Here is a 17146-nt window from a genome sequence, read left to right as displayed (position 1 = left end):
CAACTTTTCTCCAATAACACACCCCACTTTTACTTTCATACTTAACACCTTTATTTCTTTAATTTTTCTTCATCTGACTTGTTAGATATTTACTTGTTGATTGTTTGACCCAACTAGAGTGAAGGCTTCAGAAGAGCAGGGACTTTGTCTGTTTCATTCACTGCATATCCCCAAGACCTAGATAACTGCCTGGGACATAGTAGGCACACCACCAATATTTTTAATAAGTGAACAAATTACAGTTTATCAAAAAATTACTCTTGACCATTCAATCAAATACCTGATTGGGTATGGTATATCTGACCATTTTAAGGAAAAAAGAATGGAATTTTCAAAGTATCTGGTAGCAGTTTTTTTCACTGATCAAAGAATTGCCATCTCTCAGAAAAAGGCCCAACAGGAGCTGAGCTGTGGCTCTTGAGTTTCCCAAGGCTTGCCTAATAGGTGAAGAAAGATTAAAAGAGAGATAAATCCATACTTTGCTATAACTGCTTTTTCCATTTTATTCAAGGTGTTAACTAAAAAACATTATATAGCTAAAATGCTAACCAAGCCCCATTCATTTCTAGAATGTATTGATACAATTCAGTAAAGAGGAGATGGCCAGAAAAGAAAAGTCAACAACACTAAGTGTGTGCTAATGTTGCTTTTAATTTCACGAAGCTCAAAGTATTGCAAACATCAATTTCAGGAACATTTTATGAAGACATTAAAACAAAAAGGCAACAAGAAATTCAAAACACACACAGATAGTTATCACCAGAGATTGAAGTAATTCAGAGAAAGATTAAAATATTTGACCAACAGAGATACAGAGAAACCACACACCCTAAAATGCAAATATGGAATAAAAGCAAATAGTACACATCTGCTTCTTACTCTTCAAAATTTAAACGATACAAGTTAATGATGGAGTATGAAAAGGTTATTGAATACACTAAATCTAATACTTGAGCGCGCTTCAATCATTTGCCTTCCAAATCGGAGTCTAATTAGGTGCGTAATCTTACCTTGTTGAACTCTGCACTCACCCCTCTGAATTTTGTTTATTTCTTAGCCAAAGAAAATTCTCCTAGAAATCTAGGACCAGGATCAGAAATAGAATTACTATCATCCACTCCCGGGAGAAATGGAGGAGATGTTTGCATCGAAATGCGTCTAATTCCCAGATTCTCTGCCCAAAATAAACCACTTAAGAGTCTAAACAGACATTTCAAAGCTTGAGAAAGGGAATGTTGTATAACCCTGGACTTGATTCTCATTATTTCCTACAAGCAGAGAGCAAGATAAGAAATGGGCCCCTCAAACTGAAGAGGTACATGGTTAAAGACATACATATCTAATGTCCACTCCCAGCTAATGACACAAATGCTTTTGGGAAGTGAGTTAGGAAACATCTCATACAGTTTCTCTTTTAAAAAATAGCTTCGATATACTTCTGATGCCCCTAAACACTTGTGCTACAGATGCCACAGCTGTATTTTCAGACTGGCTCAGGGGCCGCTGAGATATTAGATATCACTTTGCCAGCCAAACATCACGGTGATTCTTCCATCATTACAAGATTTCACTAAACCACTGCCTCTCAGATTTTACCTTGCCTTGCCATCACCTGGAGGGCTCCTTAAAATACAGAATACTGGGCACCACCCAAGAGTTTCTGATTCAGCAAGTCTGGCGTGGGGCTGAGAATCTGCATGGCTAACAAGTTCCCAGATGATGCTGATGCTGCTGGTCTAGGGACCACACTTTGAGAACTGCTGCTTTAGACTATTAATTTATATGTTCTTTAAAGAGCAATGCAAGCTTAGAACTCAGGCCCCACGTGGTACTTACAAAACTCTCCTCAAGGCTGTGTCCCAGGGCCAATCCTTGAGAAAATCCATTTTCACTTCCTGCTTTATAGCAACAGTAGTGCCCAGGCAGCTAAAGAGTCCTTAACACTATTGGCTTAGCATTTTGGTTTTGCTGGGCCTGGATGGAGCATGCTTTCTATTTCTCACCAGAAGGGCTGCAATCTCCTATGTGTCCCCAGACTCTCTGGATCTGTAACCCTCCCCGGGACGGGATCCATGTCTCTGGGGGACCAAAAGCCACAGCTACATGTCTCTACCCAGTAGGTCTATCTCATCCAGGAGGAAGTCCATGTCCTCCCGGCTCACTTGAGGGCTGATCACCACCTGGCGGAAGAAGTTGACCTTCCCCCGGTGCGGCTGGTAGCTCAGCATCAGGCTTCCCTTCTTCATCATCCTCTCCTTAATGGCTGGGGCCACCTGCATGGGTGAGAGGAGGGGAGGAGGGGAAAGATCAGAACACCAAGGCATTGCAGCGGCATTCTAACCAGTCCACTGATATTTACTGGCATCCACTGGCGTGGATCCCACTCTCATGTACACAACAAGGTTGACATTAATAATATAGTCTACCGAGAACTTATGGCATAGAAGGACTGATTCAAGTGCTTCAGATATGTTAATTCACTTAATCTTCACAGTTAACTCCATGAGGGAGATACTACTAATATGCCTCTTTATAGATGAGGAAATTGAGGTGTATGGAGATTAAATAAATAGCCTCAGTCCTGTGTTCAGTAAGTGGGAGAGCCACGATTTAAAACCAGGCCGTCTCACCCAAGCCCACGCTCTGAAACCTAAATCATTATGCAATGCTGCCTCATTAAAAACAAATCGGGTGTCCTCAGGTGTCAGTCTCCGAAGAGTCAAATCTTACATTTGCAAATTTGTCTGAACTAAAAAATACTCCACTTCAGGCATCTTGAATGAAGAAAATAAGTCATAGATGGAAAAAACCCCCACAAAATAACAGCCTTGCACTGCTGGTCTACCAAGGAGAACACTAATATGGGGTACTATGTGCAGTTCTATTTTGAAGACTAACAGTTTATTAGTTTATTAATAGGACAAATGAGAAATATAAACACTCTGTCTTTTATTAAGAAGTATAAAGTTGGTAACAAAATTAGGAAGCCCGTATTTTAAGGATTTCTAGCTAACACGAGAAGAATGAGCCCTGATAACCCAAATGAACAAATTTTTCTAAAAGTTTAACATTTGAAGAAATTGCTCCAATAAAGAACCATACGGGAATATCAGTTCATTTTCAACTCAGTCATGTGACCATCCAAAATTTAGGTTAAAAACTTTTTAAAAAGTGAAGTTCGATTTTGAAACACTGAGTTAAAGAATTAAGAATCTGCTCTTACTGGCTTGGAAATGCAAAGGCTTTCCATTTTCATTTTATTTTAACTCTAAAAAGTTTTGAGCATGTCCTCCGTGAATATGTGGAAAGGAAACATAAAGAGTTTCTGTCCTCATCTTCTCAGGAAGATGAGATTTAGCTAATCCAGAAAGGAGGAATGTGTGCTAAATAACATCAGGCACAATGTGCTTTAAAATTCCATAGGTGAGGGGTATAAACCTCAGTTCCCAGAAGCCTGTCTCATAGCGTGACCATCCGCAGCATTCTAGTTTTTAACCATACCTATGTTTTGTCAGATACTCCCCTGAAGGCAAGCCAAACTACCTCATCTGATGCTCAACATAAGGTTCATCTGTTCTAAAGCTTAGGGGAACATTGGGTGTTTTAGACATATGGAGGTCTGATGTGTTGGACTCCAGTACAGTCTTCTCAAGGGATGATCAAGGGTAATTTTAACTAAGTACTTTTTTCCTCATGTGCTAATTTTAGAACCTAAATCTTGTAAAAGTTGGACAACATGGTGCCTATGACAGCAAAAACCAAAACCCAATCACACTGCTATTCTAGCAAAGGATGGAAGTCTCCCACAGTGTAAAAAGATGGGAAAAGAAGATATACAAACTTTAAAGAAGACTAAATGTAGAAAAAGAAGATGAAATCAGAGGTCAAATTAGTGAAACCACGTTGACCATCAGGTTCTATAAATTACTAGAAATGTGTCACAAATCTTATTCTGAGCTTTTCAGAGATTAGAAAAATAGCATTAAGTCAACACCACCTCCATTCTCTTGGCAAAAATTAGAGACAAATGTCCATTGGATGCTGGAAGCTGGAAGCTGGTAGGCGACCCTCTATTATGCCTCTTCATGTCAGTTTGAAAACCTTGAATTTGAATGCTCCAAGCATCAACTGAGTTTTCTCCCAAGGCTCTTTATGCAAGTACCATTTGTTATTAGAATTATCAAATCTAGGGAAATAATGTGTAAGCAAATGAAAGGTGAGTGCAAAATAAAAGTGCTTTCCATAAAATCTAAGTTGAATCCTTTGGAAAGACTAGATAAAGCGGGACTGACAAACATCATTGCTGTCAAGTTAGGTGGGGTAAGTGAATGTAAAAGCTTTAAGACAAAACCTTGAGAGTGCAGACTGATTCTGCACACAGATGGTTACACAGGTGCCTGAGCACTCACTCCGCTTAAAGGAACCTGAGCTGGAAATGACAGATGATTTCTGAAGAGCGTAGTTTGTGAGAGAATGGTAGAGGCCTTCTAATCATCAGACTCCTACTCGAGAAAAGCCTCACTTGCTTTGGCTTTTGGAAATCCTCACTTGATGAAAAAAATCTTTCCACCAAAAGATGGGGAAATAGGGGACAGCCCCATGGCCCAGTGGTTAAGTTTGGTGTGCTCCACTTCAGCAGCTCAGGTTTGGTTCCTGGGCACGGACCTACACTACTTGTCAGCAGCCATGCTGTGGTGGTGACCCACATACAAAATAGAGGAAGATTGGCATGGATGTTAGCTCAGAGTGAATCTTCCTCTAGCAAAAAGAGGAGGATTGGCAACAGAGGTTAGCTCAGAGCGAATCTTCCTCAGCAAAAAAAAAAAAAGAAGAAAGAAAGAAAGAAAAAAGATGGGGAAATAAATGCACATAGATGTTAAAATATTTGAGTTATGTATATATCACATTTTTTTCTAGGATCATTTGCTTTAACTAACCCATCCTCATTGCCTCATGTAGGAGGGCTTCTGGTGTGGATGTGGATGTGAATGGGTGGACGTGCAAGGACATGTATATGCACATGCACGTATGTGTCTAAGTGCATGTGTGTGCACAGTATGACGGTATGTACGTGCACTTGTGAGTGTTCACAATCACATGTACTTTAAACTTCTAACCCATTATTTTGATTTATTGTTCTTAAAATCCTCCTATTTGGTCACAGGGAAATGCAGAATCACGGTCTGACAGGCTCACGACAAAGGCATGTTTATTTTTAATTCAAAGAAACAAGTGGCCTCTTGAGTGTAAACTGAAGGCATGAGAGAATAGTGCAGTAGTGCCAGGGCTGTCAACATTAGGAAGACCTGGTTCACACGGGACGGATGTTTGGCCAGGAGAGTCACAGGCTATCAATTTTAGAGCTTACAGATTGTGATTCTGGATTCTGTAGATTTTTTTTTTTAGATAAAAATTCCCGTCATATTCCTCTCCATCCTCTAGGTACCCAGGGCATAACTGGCTCTGGCTTAGAGCCAATTTTAAATTTAAAACAGGCACTTTCTTGGCCCAAATCTAATTTGCATTGTCTATTCCTGTTTGCTTTTCAAAACTCTATTTTCCCCTCAAATGATACTTTACACCTTACCTTGGGAGAGCATCAGAATTTTGATTCCAGCTCCTGATGTGTCAGAGGGTCGCATGAAATAATATCAAAATGAGTGTCAGGTTTGCATTTCTTATAAGCAAACCAAAAACATTTTCTAATGTGAGCAAGAAAGATGAAAGTAAGAGAGCCCCTGGGATGTTTTCACATAAAGATGTTTTTGATCTTTAAATTCTTGCTCTTGTGTAAGGCATAAGAATGTGCTTCTGCGGGCAGAACATATGACATAAGGAGCAAACTTCTAAGCCAAATTGTGTCACTGACTTTCAAACATTATAAATAAATGACTAAATATCTATATGACTCAGAGACCCAACTAAGCAAGGGCTTGACAGTACAACGCACATTTTATTTATGAATCCCTGAGTATAAGCTTAATTCCTAGAGGCAATTACCCCTAGGCAAGAGCGGAAGGCCTCCTTTGTCTATAAAAACTTCACAGGGAGAGCAAGCCATAAGGGACACCAAGGCTAACAGTCATCAAATCTCTGTGACAAATTATAATTGTAGTAGAAGTTGTTGTTAATAAATATTTTACCAACTCATTCCAATTTGCAAAGCGCCTTCACTTGTCTGATTCTCATGAACTCAAATTAAAGCTTATTTGAAAGGAACCTGTGTCTTTGCAATTTAGGGACCAAGAATGTTTTCACCAACAGCGAAGTTATCACCTTTGCACTTAAAAAAAATCAACCATTTCCTATTTATAAAGCTCCGAGCTTGCTCCAAGGCTGGATGACTTGGATATTCTCTATTGCTGATCACAACAGAGAAACAGTCCTACTCCGACAGGACGGAATATTCACAGGGGAAAGAAAATATGCACAAACTAAATGCGGGGATCTGAACATCGCCCCAAAACGGGGCATGCACAGAGGAAAGCAATTTGGCAGGAGTGGATTGCTTTCCGGCTCTCAATTATTTTACTGCTAGTTTCCCTTCGAATTGTAAATCAAATTCTTTTCCCCTGCCTCAGTGCGCTGGTCCCTGCTTCTTAAGTGGAGGAAAAGCCTGACGTCTCTATTTGGTTGCACAGGAACTTAATTGACAAGTTGCTGTGGGATTGCTTTTCCTCCCTTAAATTATGTCCCAGCAATGATTTAGTCATTACACAGAATTTTGTTGTTGCACCCCTGCAGCATAAAATAGCAGTTGATATTTATAAATTGATATTTATAAGTTGCTTATAAAGGGGAACAAAGAGAGGGAAGAAACCCTCTCTCATTCTGGCCAAGTGCGCTAATTTGATAACAAGAAATTGAACAGGCACCATCATAGTCTTTTATTAAAACAAAATTGTAATGTCCATAAAATGGCATTCCTTCTTAAAAATGTGTAACATATTTCATGTTAATAACAACACATTTTTTTCAATATACAAGGTGTTTCTCAAACTCCCTGTGAAGAAGTTTCTTTTTTCTAATGTATTACAAAAACACATTTGCAACATACCATAAACGTGAATTATTAAATGAAAATGAATTGCTACATAAAAATGAAATAAAAAAGACACCCAAAAATACAAGTCAGATTTGGGTTTTTAATTTTTAAATTCAACAGCAAAGTTATTCTGCTAAGTTCTTATAAAAGTTTCTAAACAATAACTCTTAATTTCCATAGTTTTCTTATTGCAGACAGGTAGCATCCAGCTCACGGATCTGCACCGGGCTGGGGGCTCCATTTTGGGGAGTGCTGCTCTGTTTATCTCCCTTGGCTCCTTGCGGGTGTACATTATTTTAGTCATGAATCTTGATGTTATTTTGCATATTTATTTCTGCTTTTGGGCATGGTCGCCATACCTTTTTGAACGGTGTTTTTGTATTCCACCCTACCACTGCGCCATAGTTTACCTACACGTTTCCCAGTTGTTAAATCTTGTAACTGCTTCAGTTATGATAGCATTTCAGTGAAACCATGGACTCAATCATGAAAGTTCTAAATCGGTTCCTCAAAGTCCGGTTTAGATTGATTATAAGAGTAAATGGTTCAAAATGTCTTAGACTTCAGGATCTTTAAACAAGTTCTCCTATAACTTGCTATGAGGGTGAAATAGTCACATCTTCACCTGTAAAATATAGGGCAGCACAATACCCAGGGTTTCTGAGAAGCCAACCCATAACTAAGGAGGTGATCCTCTCGCAGCAAATATGAGGGACAAAAACTACATAAGCTTCTACTATGTATGACTCTAGACAGTGATGTCTACCAAATCCAGAGAGATTTGTATTTTGTTAAATTCTCTCCCAAACCATGAACAAATCGATGTTCCTCAAACTCCAGATTTTAGAGCTGTCTTTCAATTTCAGCTTAATTAATCCACATCCCATTTTTTCCAAGGAAGCAGAGATTGAGGAGTACGAGGCTAAACTCATCATAATTTGTAAATTTTGTGGATAGAGCTTGGAGCAGGCAGGCAGACTAATAAACTGAAGAATAAATTATGAGAGTTTTATTGCAATCAACATTTTTTCTAAGATTATCTTGCCTAAAAGTGAGTTGTATCAAATAAGCAAAATTATCTACAATAATTTTTCTCTATATAACTATCCACTTGAAAGAGTTTTTAATTTCCCCATATTCACACTAAACTTTGTACACCTTTGGCCCGACCGTATTCTCCAGAACAGAGTTTCTAGCCATACCAAAACTATTCCTTGCGATACATGGTTAAGCAAATAAACACTGAGAAAGCAATATAGTGGGAGATAATTCAGCGGCTATACTTGAATGTTAGTTGTTCTATATCTGGGGTGGCAAACTTTTTTTCTGTAAAGCTCTACATAATAAATATTTTAGGCCTTGTAAATCATACAATCTCTGTTGTAAATTCAACGCTGCCTTTGTAGCATAAAAGCAGCCCTAGACAGTATACAAACAACAACAAAAAAGTATGGCTGTGTTCTAATGAGACTTTATTTAGGAATGATAAAATTTAATATCATACAATTTTCACATGTCATGAAATATTATACTGTTTTTGATTATTTTTCAACCACTTAAAAATGGTAAGCCCATTCGTAGCTCCTAGGCTATACATAAATAGGTGATAAACTATATTTGGCTTTGGACATCTTTTACCAACTTCCTGGTCAAAATGGAAAAATACATTATGATATGTAAAATCTACCCCTTCAAAGGAAAAAGTGTATAGAAAATTATGTTCACTGGGCTTTTTTCAGAAATTCTGCATTGAGCCAGGAAATGATAAAGGTGTTCTCGACTCTCCTTCTCCAGCAGAGCATGAAACCAGAGCCACAGATGGGTGGGCTGGGTTGCCATTGTGGCTTTGTTTCAGCACACTTATTCTTGAACAATCACAAAAAGTAACTTGCTTTATTCTTTCTTCCCAAATAATCTGGGTTCCAAAGAAGCCCCATCCTCCAAGTTAACTTGAGGTAGACGCTCTTGAGTAGGATATTAAAATCTAGCTCATGCAAAGAGTTGGCACGAAATGTTCACACTTTGTACCTGGCACTCAACCCAAAGCTGTTTCTGAGACTTAAGCTACATAGCTCTTTTCTCCGTCGTCACTTTTTTCTTTTGGACAGTTTGGGGACATCTCAGATTTTCTGAGTTCAGATAGAGATACAATGTGGATCAAGGTGGGGCCCAGAATTCAGGGCATAAACAGTATCAAGGACCAGACTTAAATGGAAGAATTCCAATCCAAGAGAAGAATTAGCAGGCCTGAACCATTCAGAGAACTTCCATGGGCTTTCCATGTGCCTTCCTTTTTCTAAGAAGGGTGCAGGCCAGTGCCCCGGCAGTCTCGGAAGCAAATAGAATTTTCCCAGACTGCGCAAGCTGATGGTCGATCAACCATCTGAGCAAAGCTACCCTGGAGAGATTACCCCTGCAGTCCTGAATGCTCAGTTCTGTAGATGTAGAAAATTAGACATGTGAGAAAGCCGGCAATTCCTTTATTTGCTCACTAATTACTCTGGTATTTATCTCCATAACAAAAGCATCGTGATGTTCCTGTCATGAGCCAGTGAATGGAAGGCCATCACAACACCCATATTTGATCACAAAGTCTAAGCATAGATTTGCATCTCTGTTTTCCTTTTAACTTCAATTAAAAAATATAAAGGCTGGGGTCAGCCCTGTGGCTTAGTGCTGAAGTTTGGCATGCTCTGCTTTGGCAGCCCAGGTTTGTGGCTTCGGATCCTGGGCATGGGCCCACACCACTCATCAGCCACACTGTGGCAGCAACCCATATACAAAATAGAGGATGATTGGCACAGATGTTAACTCAAGGCTAATCTTCCTCAGCAAAAAAAAAAAAAAAAAAAAAAAAATTTATTCTTCACTGGAAAAGTGTATTCCATCAATTTCTGATCATGAAAAAGTGCCACAATATGCTGCGTATAAGAAATTCCTAAAACCTAAATGAACATTTTTATCTTTGACCAGATCTCTGGGTTTCCTTTGTAAATAAGAACAGGCTTTTCCTTTACACGTGCAACTCAGAACATGTAGAGTTGAATTGGGCTTTGAATTCAGCTAAATATGTATCCTCCAGTTTGTAACCTCTGTGTTACCCAGGGAGGTTGCTGCTGAATGAACAGCTGTTGAAAGAAAACATTTCCTTATGGTCTAAATATACTGTAGTCCAAAGGAGAAAGTAACTTTTTTTCAGTCTTATATAAAAAATTCTCTGTGGTAATGGTAAGATTTGCATCTTTAAAATGTAGTAAATGCAATCTCTCACCTGATAGAAAACAGTTGCTACCTCACATTATAGAAAGCTTTCCTTTCTATTTCTAAACACATTTGAGTAATTTGTTCTTGCCCTAAATGTGACATTCTATATAGAATAGACATTTGCTCTCCTAACACAACTTGCTTTTGTCTAAAATTGTTCTGAGCCCACAGCCCTGAACTGCAGAAGTTTTGGTTATGCCTAATCATACAGGCAGTTTCCGCCCCCCCATCAAGGAAGAAACATCAGTACCTGCCAGAACAATGCAAAAACGCTCAAACATTTCTTAGAGCGTTTGGCGATTCAAAGGGGAAAACTGTACGGTACTGTAGTGTTGGATACATGACCACTGGACTCTCCGTTCTATTCAAAGCTGAGAGGACATGTAGCCACATGAGATCAGGCAAATAACCTCGGCTCCCAGTGCTCAGTTTCCTATCTCTGGGCAGGAGATGATAATAACAGTACAGTGATTCTTCGTAAGACTCGCAAAACATGGAGTACAATATTGTAGGTGCAGCGTGTAAGGCTGTGAACAAACAGAGAGTACATGATGGAGATCATTGCTTTTATTCAAGAATAGTCTAGAGCACAAACTCTGGAAAGGAAATGGAGCTCTAAATTGGGGTATTTCCTCCCAGTTCTACCACTGATTGAATGTCCTGAAGCAAATCACTTAATTTCTCTGTAGGTCTGAAAATGAGAAGAGTCATGTGGGCCACTCTTGGGTGCAAAGAATGAAGGTATTTTGGACATGGCGGCACTTGAAACTTTTCTTCCTGGTGAGCACTGTGAACTAAGGGACGCTGTATGGCTCAGGGCTTTTTGGGGCTCTACAGCACGTCAGACCAAAATGTGGCCGCCCTACTTAGGAAATAACTCATGCATAATTATAGAAGATTTCAGTTGAGTTGTGGTTGACAAAGTTAATGTTATCTTTCTTTATGTCTGATTTTGCAGTTTTTCTTTTGTATTTTGGAGCCATTTTCAAAAGCTAGCAACTATTTTTACATGCCCCTATTCAATTCCTATGCTCCTTATGCTTACTTTGCCTGTTGATTGAATAAACCAGCTCTGTTCACACTAGAGTGACTAAATATCCAGTTTCCTCAGGACAGACTCAATTTACACCTGTAATTATCAACAGCATCCGTTTTCACTGTTACAAATGTCTCAGTTTAGGTGCCAGTTATAAGATTTAGACTAGCCATACATAGACCAACAGACTGGTTTAGACTGATCTGGGACCCAGTGCCTGAAATTTTATGTGACTTTGGGTAAATATTTACCTCCTCTGGGACACATATTCCTCTTCTATTTAGAACTGCTAATCCCCTGGAGGATTGTTATGTGTACTAAATGAAATAATATATATGAATGCACCAAGCATAGGGTTTGGCATCTGCTAGGTACTCAATAATACAAACTAGTATTATTAATTTCTTAAAATGAATTTGTTTTTAATCAATTTACATTCACACCTAGACTTTTATTATACTATTTCATTATTATCCCTTGAGATATAGCATTTGAAAGTGCTGAGAAAATATGACTCGCAATTTATCTTTTCTCCCAAAAGCATCTAAACCGTATTTAAATAATTTTGAGAGGTTGTAAATGAGCAGTTTTAGAAATTAAATCTTGCACCTCATGTATGCCACTTCTATGTTAATCTTCTATTTAAGTTCCAGATTTTTTTCAAACTGGGACAAAAATTGACAAAGTCAAGTCTTTTTTTCCTTCAAAAAGTAAGACAGTTGTTGATTATCTTGGCAGTTTGGTGGGGGTTGGGTGGGGAGAGAAGCTTTCCACTGAAATGTATCGTGGGCAGGGATGAGTTTCTACTGTATTCTAGAAATTTCTATGTGTTGTGAAAGCATTTTGCAGAATATAGAAATATTTTATAAGTAAAAAATTTACTTCTTCTTTGGATATGTGAAAAGGTCATATACTGAAAAGGTCATTTGTCCCTCTCTTCATGAGCTTGTGTCCAAAATTGTACAGTCTCCTTGTGCTGTCCTGCCACTTATATTTTTATCAAAGGAAGGTCAAAGGGCACTATGAGATACTTTCCAAATGTACCTGAGGATACAAATCACCTGGCTCCAGGCCCCAGTCCAGAGCAACTAAATTTGAATCTTGACAGGATAGGTGTGGTGGGCTATATATTTACCAGACACCTCAAGTTCTTGCTATCACGATGCAAGCTTGGGAACATGGAGAATGACAGTCCTTAACTAGGTAGGCGGTGGGAGGTGTTTTGGACAGGAAAAACAATTTTGAGAGATGAAGGGAGATGAGATTGGGAATCTCTCCTTCTGGAATTGCTTGAGTCTATTTTATAATAAACCAGTGACCTTCAAAGCAGTTGCTAGCCAACTTTTCTGTTAATCGTAAAACCTGGTAAAGTGTTTGAAACACTAAACTATAACCCAGGAAACAATGAATGAAACTCTTTGTTTTGATTGCTTGAAGAGTCAATTTGCCTCTTCTAATATATTTTCTGCCATTCCTTACCTGCACAATTCCTCTTTTACTCTTTTGCACGACCCTCACTCATTTCCCCTGATATCCTCCCCCTATAATTTAGAGACGAGCTGCATTGATATAAGTCTCTTGAGCTTAAATTATGTAAAATTGATGGTCTATAGCCCATGAAATCATACACATCTAAGAGATCATTTCAGCTTGGCAGAACATGGAGAAACAGGCCACACTTTGACCGGGTATACCTTTTTTCAAATATGGATTTTTACCCTTATTTTCCTCCAGAGTATATCTCAAAAGCAGACATGCACAAAATAAAAAAGTGCTTCAACTTAGAAGAACCGCCCTGTTTATACCCTTTCCGATGCTGATGAGCAAAGCCACAAAAATGACGAGCTTAGAATCCCAGAAAGACTGAAGAACACAGCTAGCTTCACATTTGGTGTTTACAACATAGAAATGATGATGACAGCAATTCCAATAAACGTAATGTCAGTCATGTATTCACGGCAGCTGAAATGACAGCCATAAAAATAAACCAAACTGAACTGAATGCTTTAGCTGAAGAATGGACACAATAAACGTTTTACATACTCTATAAAGCAAAAACTTAATACCCAATTGTGTCACAGCAGCCATCTGAGCTAACAGCTCCTCAGTAACTGTAGTGGGCCAACTCCCAACTTTTAGCCCATGTTGAGAGATTCCTATATTGTTCCTTAAAATGACAAGTTATTCGGTAATTCTCTGCCAGAGGTGGTACCACCTCTCTAGGGCATTTGGAAATGTGTCTAAGCATTTCTGGTTGTTGCAGTGACTGCAGGGTGCTGCTTGCATTTAATGCCCAAAGGTCAAGGGTGCCAAACACTCCACATCATTTAGACTAAAGCTGCCTAAGGAAGATGTCATGTTGCCCAAAATGCTACTGATGCCCTTGTTGAGAAACACTGGTCAGGAGCCCCATGTGTTCCAGGGACACCTTCTACAGTTTGTCTTGACACTTCTGGATTATTTCAATTTCTCTCACAAGTTCTTAACCTTGGTCCAGAACAGATGACTAAATTGATGAGTCAGCAAAGTAAATAGGATCCTCAGAGGCAAAAAGTACTTCGTTTGGCTTCCCTTAGATTCTTTTTTATTTAGGTCTTATTTTTATCTTACTTTTTCCCAACTTTATTGAGGTATGATTGACAAAAACTGTATACGTTTACGGAGTACAATGTGATGTTTTGAAATACTGTACATCGTGAAATGATTACTCCAAGATTCTTAACATATTCAAAGAGTATCACTCCATCTGAGAGGAGAAAATGAGTAGTCCCAGGGCTCTCTCTAGGTCCTCTTGGCAGTGGTCCAATATTTCTAATTACTGCATCTGTCCAGTTTAGCGAGGACACAGCTTGGTGACCCTCGGGTTGGCCCCAGCACTACTGCCCACTACTGTAAGCAGCTCGGATTCACCAGTTTTCAGCCACACAGATGCTGTATTCGCATGTCACCCACACATTCAGTGAGACAAGGAGCACCTGAAAAGCATCCTACAGAGGATGACAATTCTGACTCCTTTTCCCACAGCTTTTCTCAGGGTAACTTTCCCTGAGAATCCTATTCCCTTTCGATATTTGGCAATGGGCAATTAGCAGCTGAAATTCTCTTTTGATTCATTACATGACAATAAGCTTCTAACTGGCTGTTAGAGTACAACAGCTTTTTGGGGTATAAATGCAAAACCCGTACCTAGTGGCACAGGCACAGATGTGGAGGTGGTCCCAGTCTTGGCACAGTAAGAATTTTAAGGCACAGAACCTGCATAATAGATTGGGAAGCTTAGCTTCCTGAGCAGCAGAATTATTGGTTTTTATAGTAGATTCTGGGGCCTGACAAGGCAGAGAATAAAAAGGAAGTGATCCCACGGTGCTATGCTGCTCTGTCCTAAGAGACACCTTGCTCCACACAGGCTGCCAAGGCCTTCAAACTACACCTCGGTGGGGTGCCCACCGGCTTGCACCCACCCTCCTGCACCCACCCACCTGCATCCTTATCTTGTTTATCGTTTTTGTGCACTGATTATTTGCTCCTGGAGTAAACTGAAGTCCAAATTGCCTTTTTGACCTTTTTTTGGTCAAGTGAAACACAGATGTTCATTGTTCATCCAAAAGTTAGTTGCACACGACATACTCCCACCTCTCCCTGTGGCTTTTCTTTGCATCTCTATTTATAAGCAGTTTTCATATCTTTTCACTGCATTTCTTTATTCAGCTCTAGTGCATCCTAAAATGCCTGGTATTTCAACCTCAGAGGCAAAATCTGAACTTTTAAAGTCATATGTTTATGTACTTTATTTTTTACTGAATCAAAGAGAGCTACCATGAGGGTATTTAAAAATAATTATTGTTCCTGTATTACTCATAAAAATATTGAGAAAATGTTAAGTGTTAGGTGTTCCTTATTGAAATCGGTATAAATACTCATAAAGGGTTTTTACAATTAATGCTGTAAATATTAAGCAATGGCTTTTAACAGCAATCCAGACAGTTTACATAAGTAATAAAATGCTTTAGGTTTGCACATTTTGAGCAAATTAACAAAAGTGAATTATACGTTCTTTGTTAGGGAGCTCGCTCAATACTTTTAACTCAGTGTTTAAAATCGGAAGTTGCTTTTTCCTTGAAGTCATGGTGGTCCAGTTGTGTTCCAGAGGGCTACAGGCTACAGTGTGCTGTGGAGGGGGAGAGAGCCTGCCACAGGGGGCAGGAAGGAGGCAAAGCAGACAGGGCCCTTCTCGGCCTAAACCAAGCCCCACTTTACCTGTCTTACGTACTGGAATTCTATGTAAGAGTTTGTTTGACAGCAAGGGCTCCGCCATTTAAAAAGACCAAGTTTGAGTTCGATTGTCAATGTATTTATTTTTATCATTATTCACGATCTATCATTTTTGAATAGCTGAAAAACAGCCCTCAAGATGGTGGCCCAGGGAACGCTTCTACCTGCCAAGTCTAAAGGGAGAGAGGAGCTCTTGGAGTCTGACATTCTTGACCAAGTTGGGGAAACTGAGAAAAAGGCACAGAGAAACAGGTTGCTTTGCTAAACCCAAGCTTCTTTTGCTTAAGAGTTAAGAATGTCTTACGTTGTCAAGTCATGTTCAAGCAGAATAATAATAAGCAATAAATATTTCACATAATTGAACCTCAAGTATGTCTCAAGTACAGTGCCATAAAAATCCATGTCACTTTCCAATCAAAGGGCTCTCTTGCGTCTCGTGGGTAATCATTATTCCACACCTATATGCTTCTCTCCTGTAATCACTCCCAGGGTTTCGACTTCTGCACTGGCCATTCGAACATCTTCCTTTTGCGAACTGCTTCTTCAAGTTCTTTGCCCATTTTGGGTGCTCATCTTTTTCTTAGTGATTTAAAAGAATCCTTTATCATTAAGAACTTTAACTATCTGATTGCTTTACATGTTGCAAGTTATTTATCTGCTTTTAATTTTACTTTTTAGTTATTTCATGTATAGTTTTAATATTTATATAATTAGACCTATCAACTATACATATGATGTTCGACTTGGAAAACCTTTTCTATACCAAGATTAAATAAATACTTTTTTCTCATTTGATTTTGATACTTAAAGCTTTTAATCCATTTGAACATTCCATTGGTACCTTGCATAAATTAGATATGCTCCCTATAACCCCACTTTTAACTAGGATTCTCAAAACCAGTGATGGAATAAGCCTGCCTTTCCAGTATGTACTGAGAACATGTATGATTCCAAGAACACTTGGGTCTGAGCTTTCTATTCTGTAATATTAACATGTCTGTGCTTGGGAGAATCCAAGCTGTTTTATTTATTGTAATGCTATAAAATGTTAAACTGCTTGAGAGGGCAACTCTCCTTTTAGTATCCATCCTTCTTAAAATCTTCTTACTTATTATTACCCATTTAGTCTCTTAGATGATATCTAGAAACACGCTTGAGAAATTTAAAAAAACAAACCTTCCATTAATATGACTAGAATTATATTAAGCCTATTTATTAATTATGGAAAATTAATCTTCTCATCTAGAATTATGGTGTTTTTCAGTTTCTAAATGAGGTGGTTTTAAAAAATACGGCTGCAAATGCTTTGGCACTCCTCTCCAAGAGATTTTCCGAATTGCAGAGGGTTTGTTGTGGGTTGGCAGGTTAGTTACCAGCAGGATGCAGTGGACTCTGTGTGGCCTGAGTTGAGGTCAGGAGAGGTGGAGTGTCCAGCTGGATCTCAGGAACACTCACTTTTTGAAGTCTGACTATCCTGAGCCCACCACACCATAAGGAATCCTAGACAAGCTGGAGAGCCCTCAGGTAGG

At 39.0% G+C, this 17146-nt stretch overlaps 1 protein-coding gene across 5 annotated transcripts in view; it reads right to left on the bottom strand.

Annotated features, from left to right (window-relative positions):
* Positions 1-696: 696 nt before the first annotated feature.
* GADL1 (glutamate decarboxylase like 1) overlaps positions 697-17146 on the bottom strand; it is a 156836-nt gene continuing 140386 nt past the window's right edge. For all 5 annotated transcript variants that reach the window (XM_014840954.3, XM_014840953.3, XM_044754870.2 and 2 more), the window contains one exon: positions 697-2273. In XM_014840954.3, coding sequence (XP_014696440.1) covers positions 2100-2273 — 174 coding nt within the window. In that variant the 3' untranslated portion in view covers positions 697-2099. The remainder of the gene's footprint in view (positions 2274-17146) is intronic.

Source organism: Equus asinus, chromosome 21 (assembly GCF_041296235.1).
Source record: "Equus asinus isolate D_3611 breed Donkey chromosome 21, EquAss-T2T_v2, whole genome shotgun sequence".
NCBI lineage: Eukaryota > Metazoa > Chordata > Mammalia > Perissodactyla > Equidae > Equus > Equus asinus.
The sequence above is the reverse complement of the archived record's forward strand: the minus strand, read 5'-3'. Positions and strand labels throughout refer to the sequence as shown.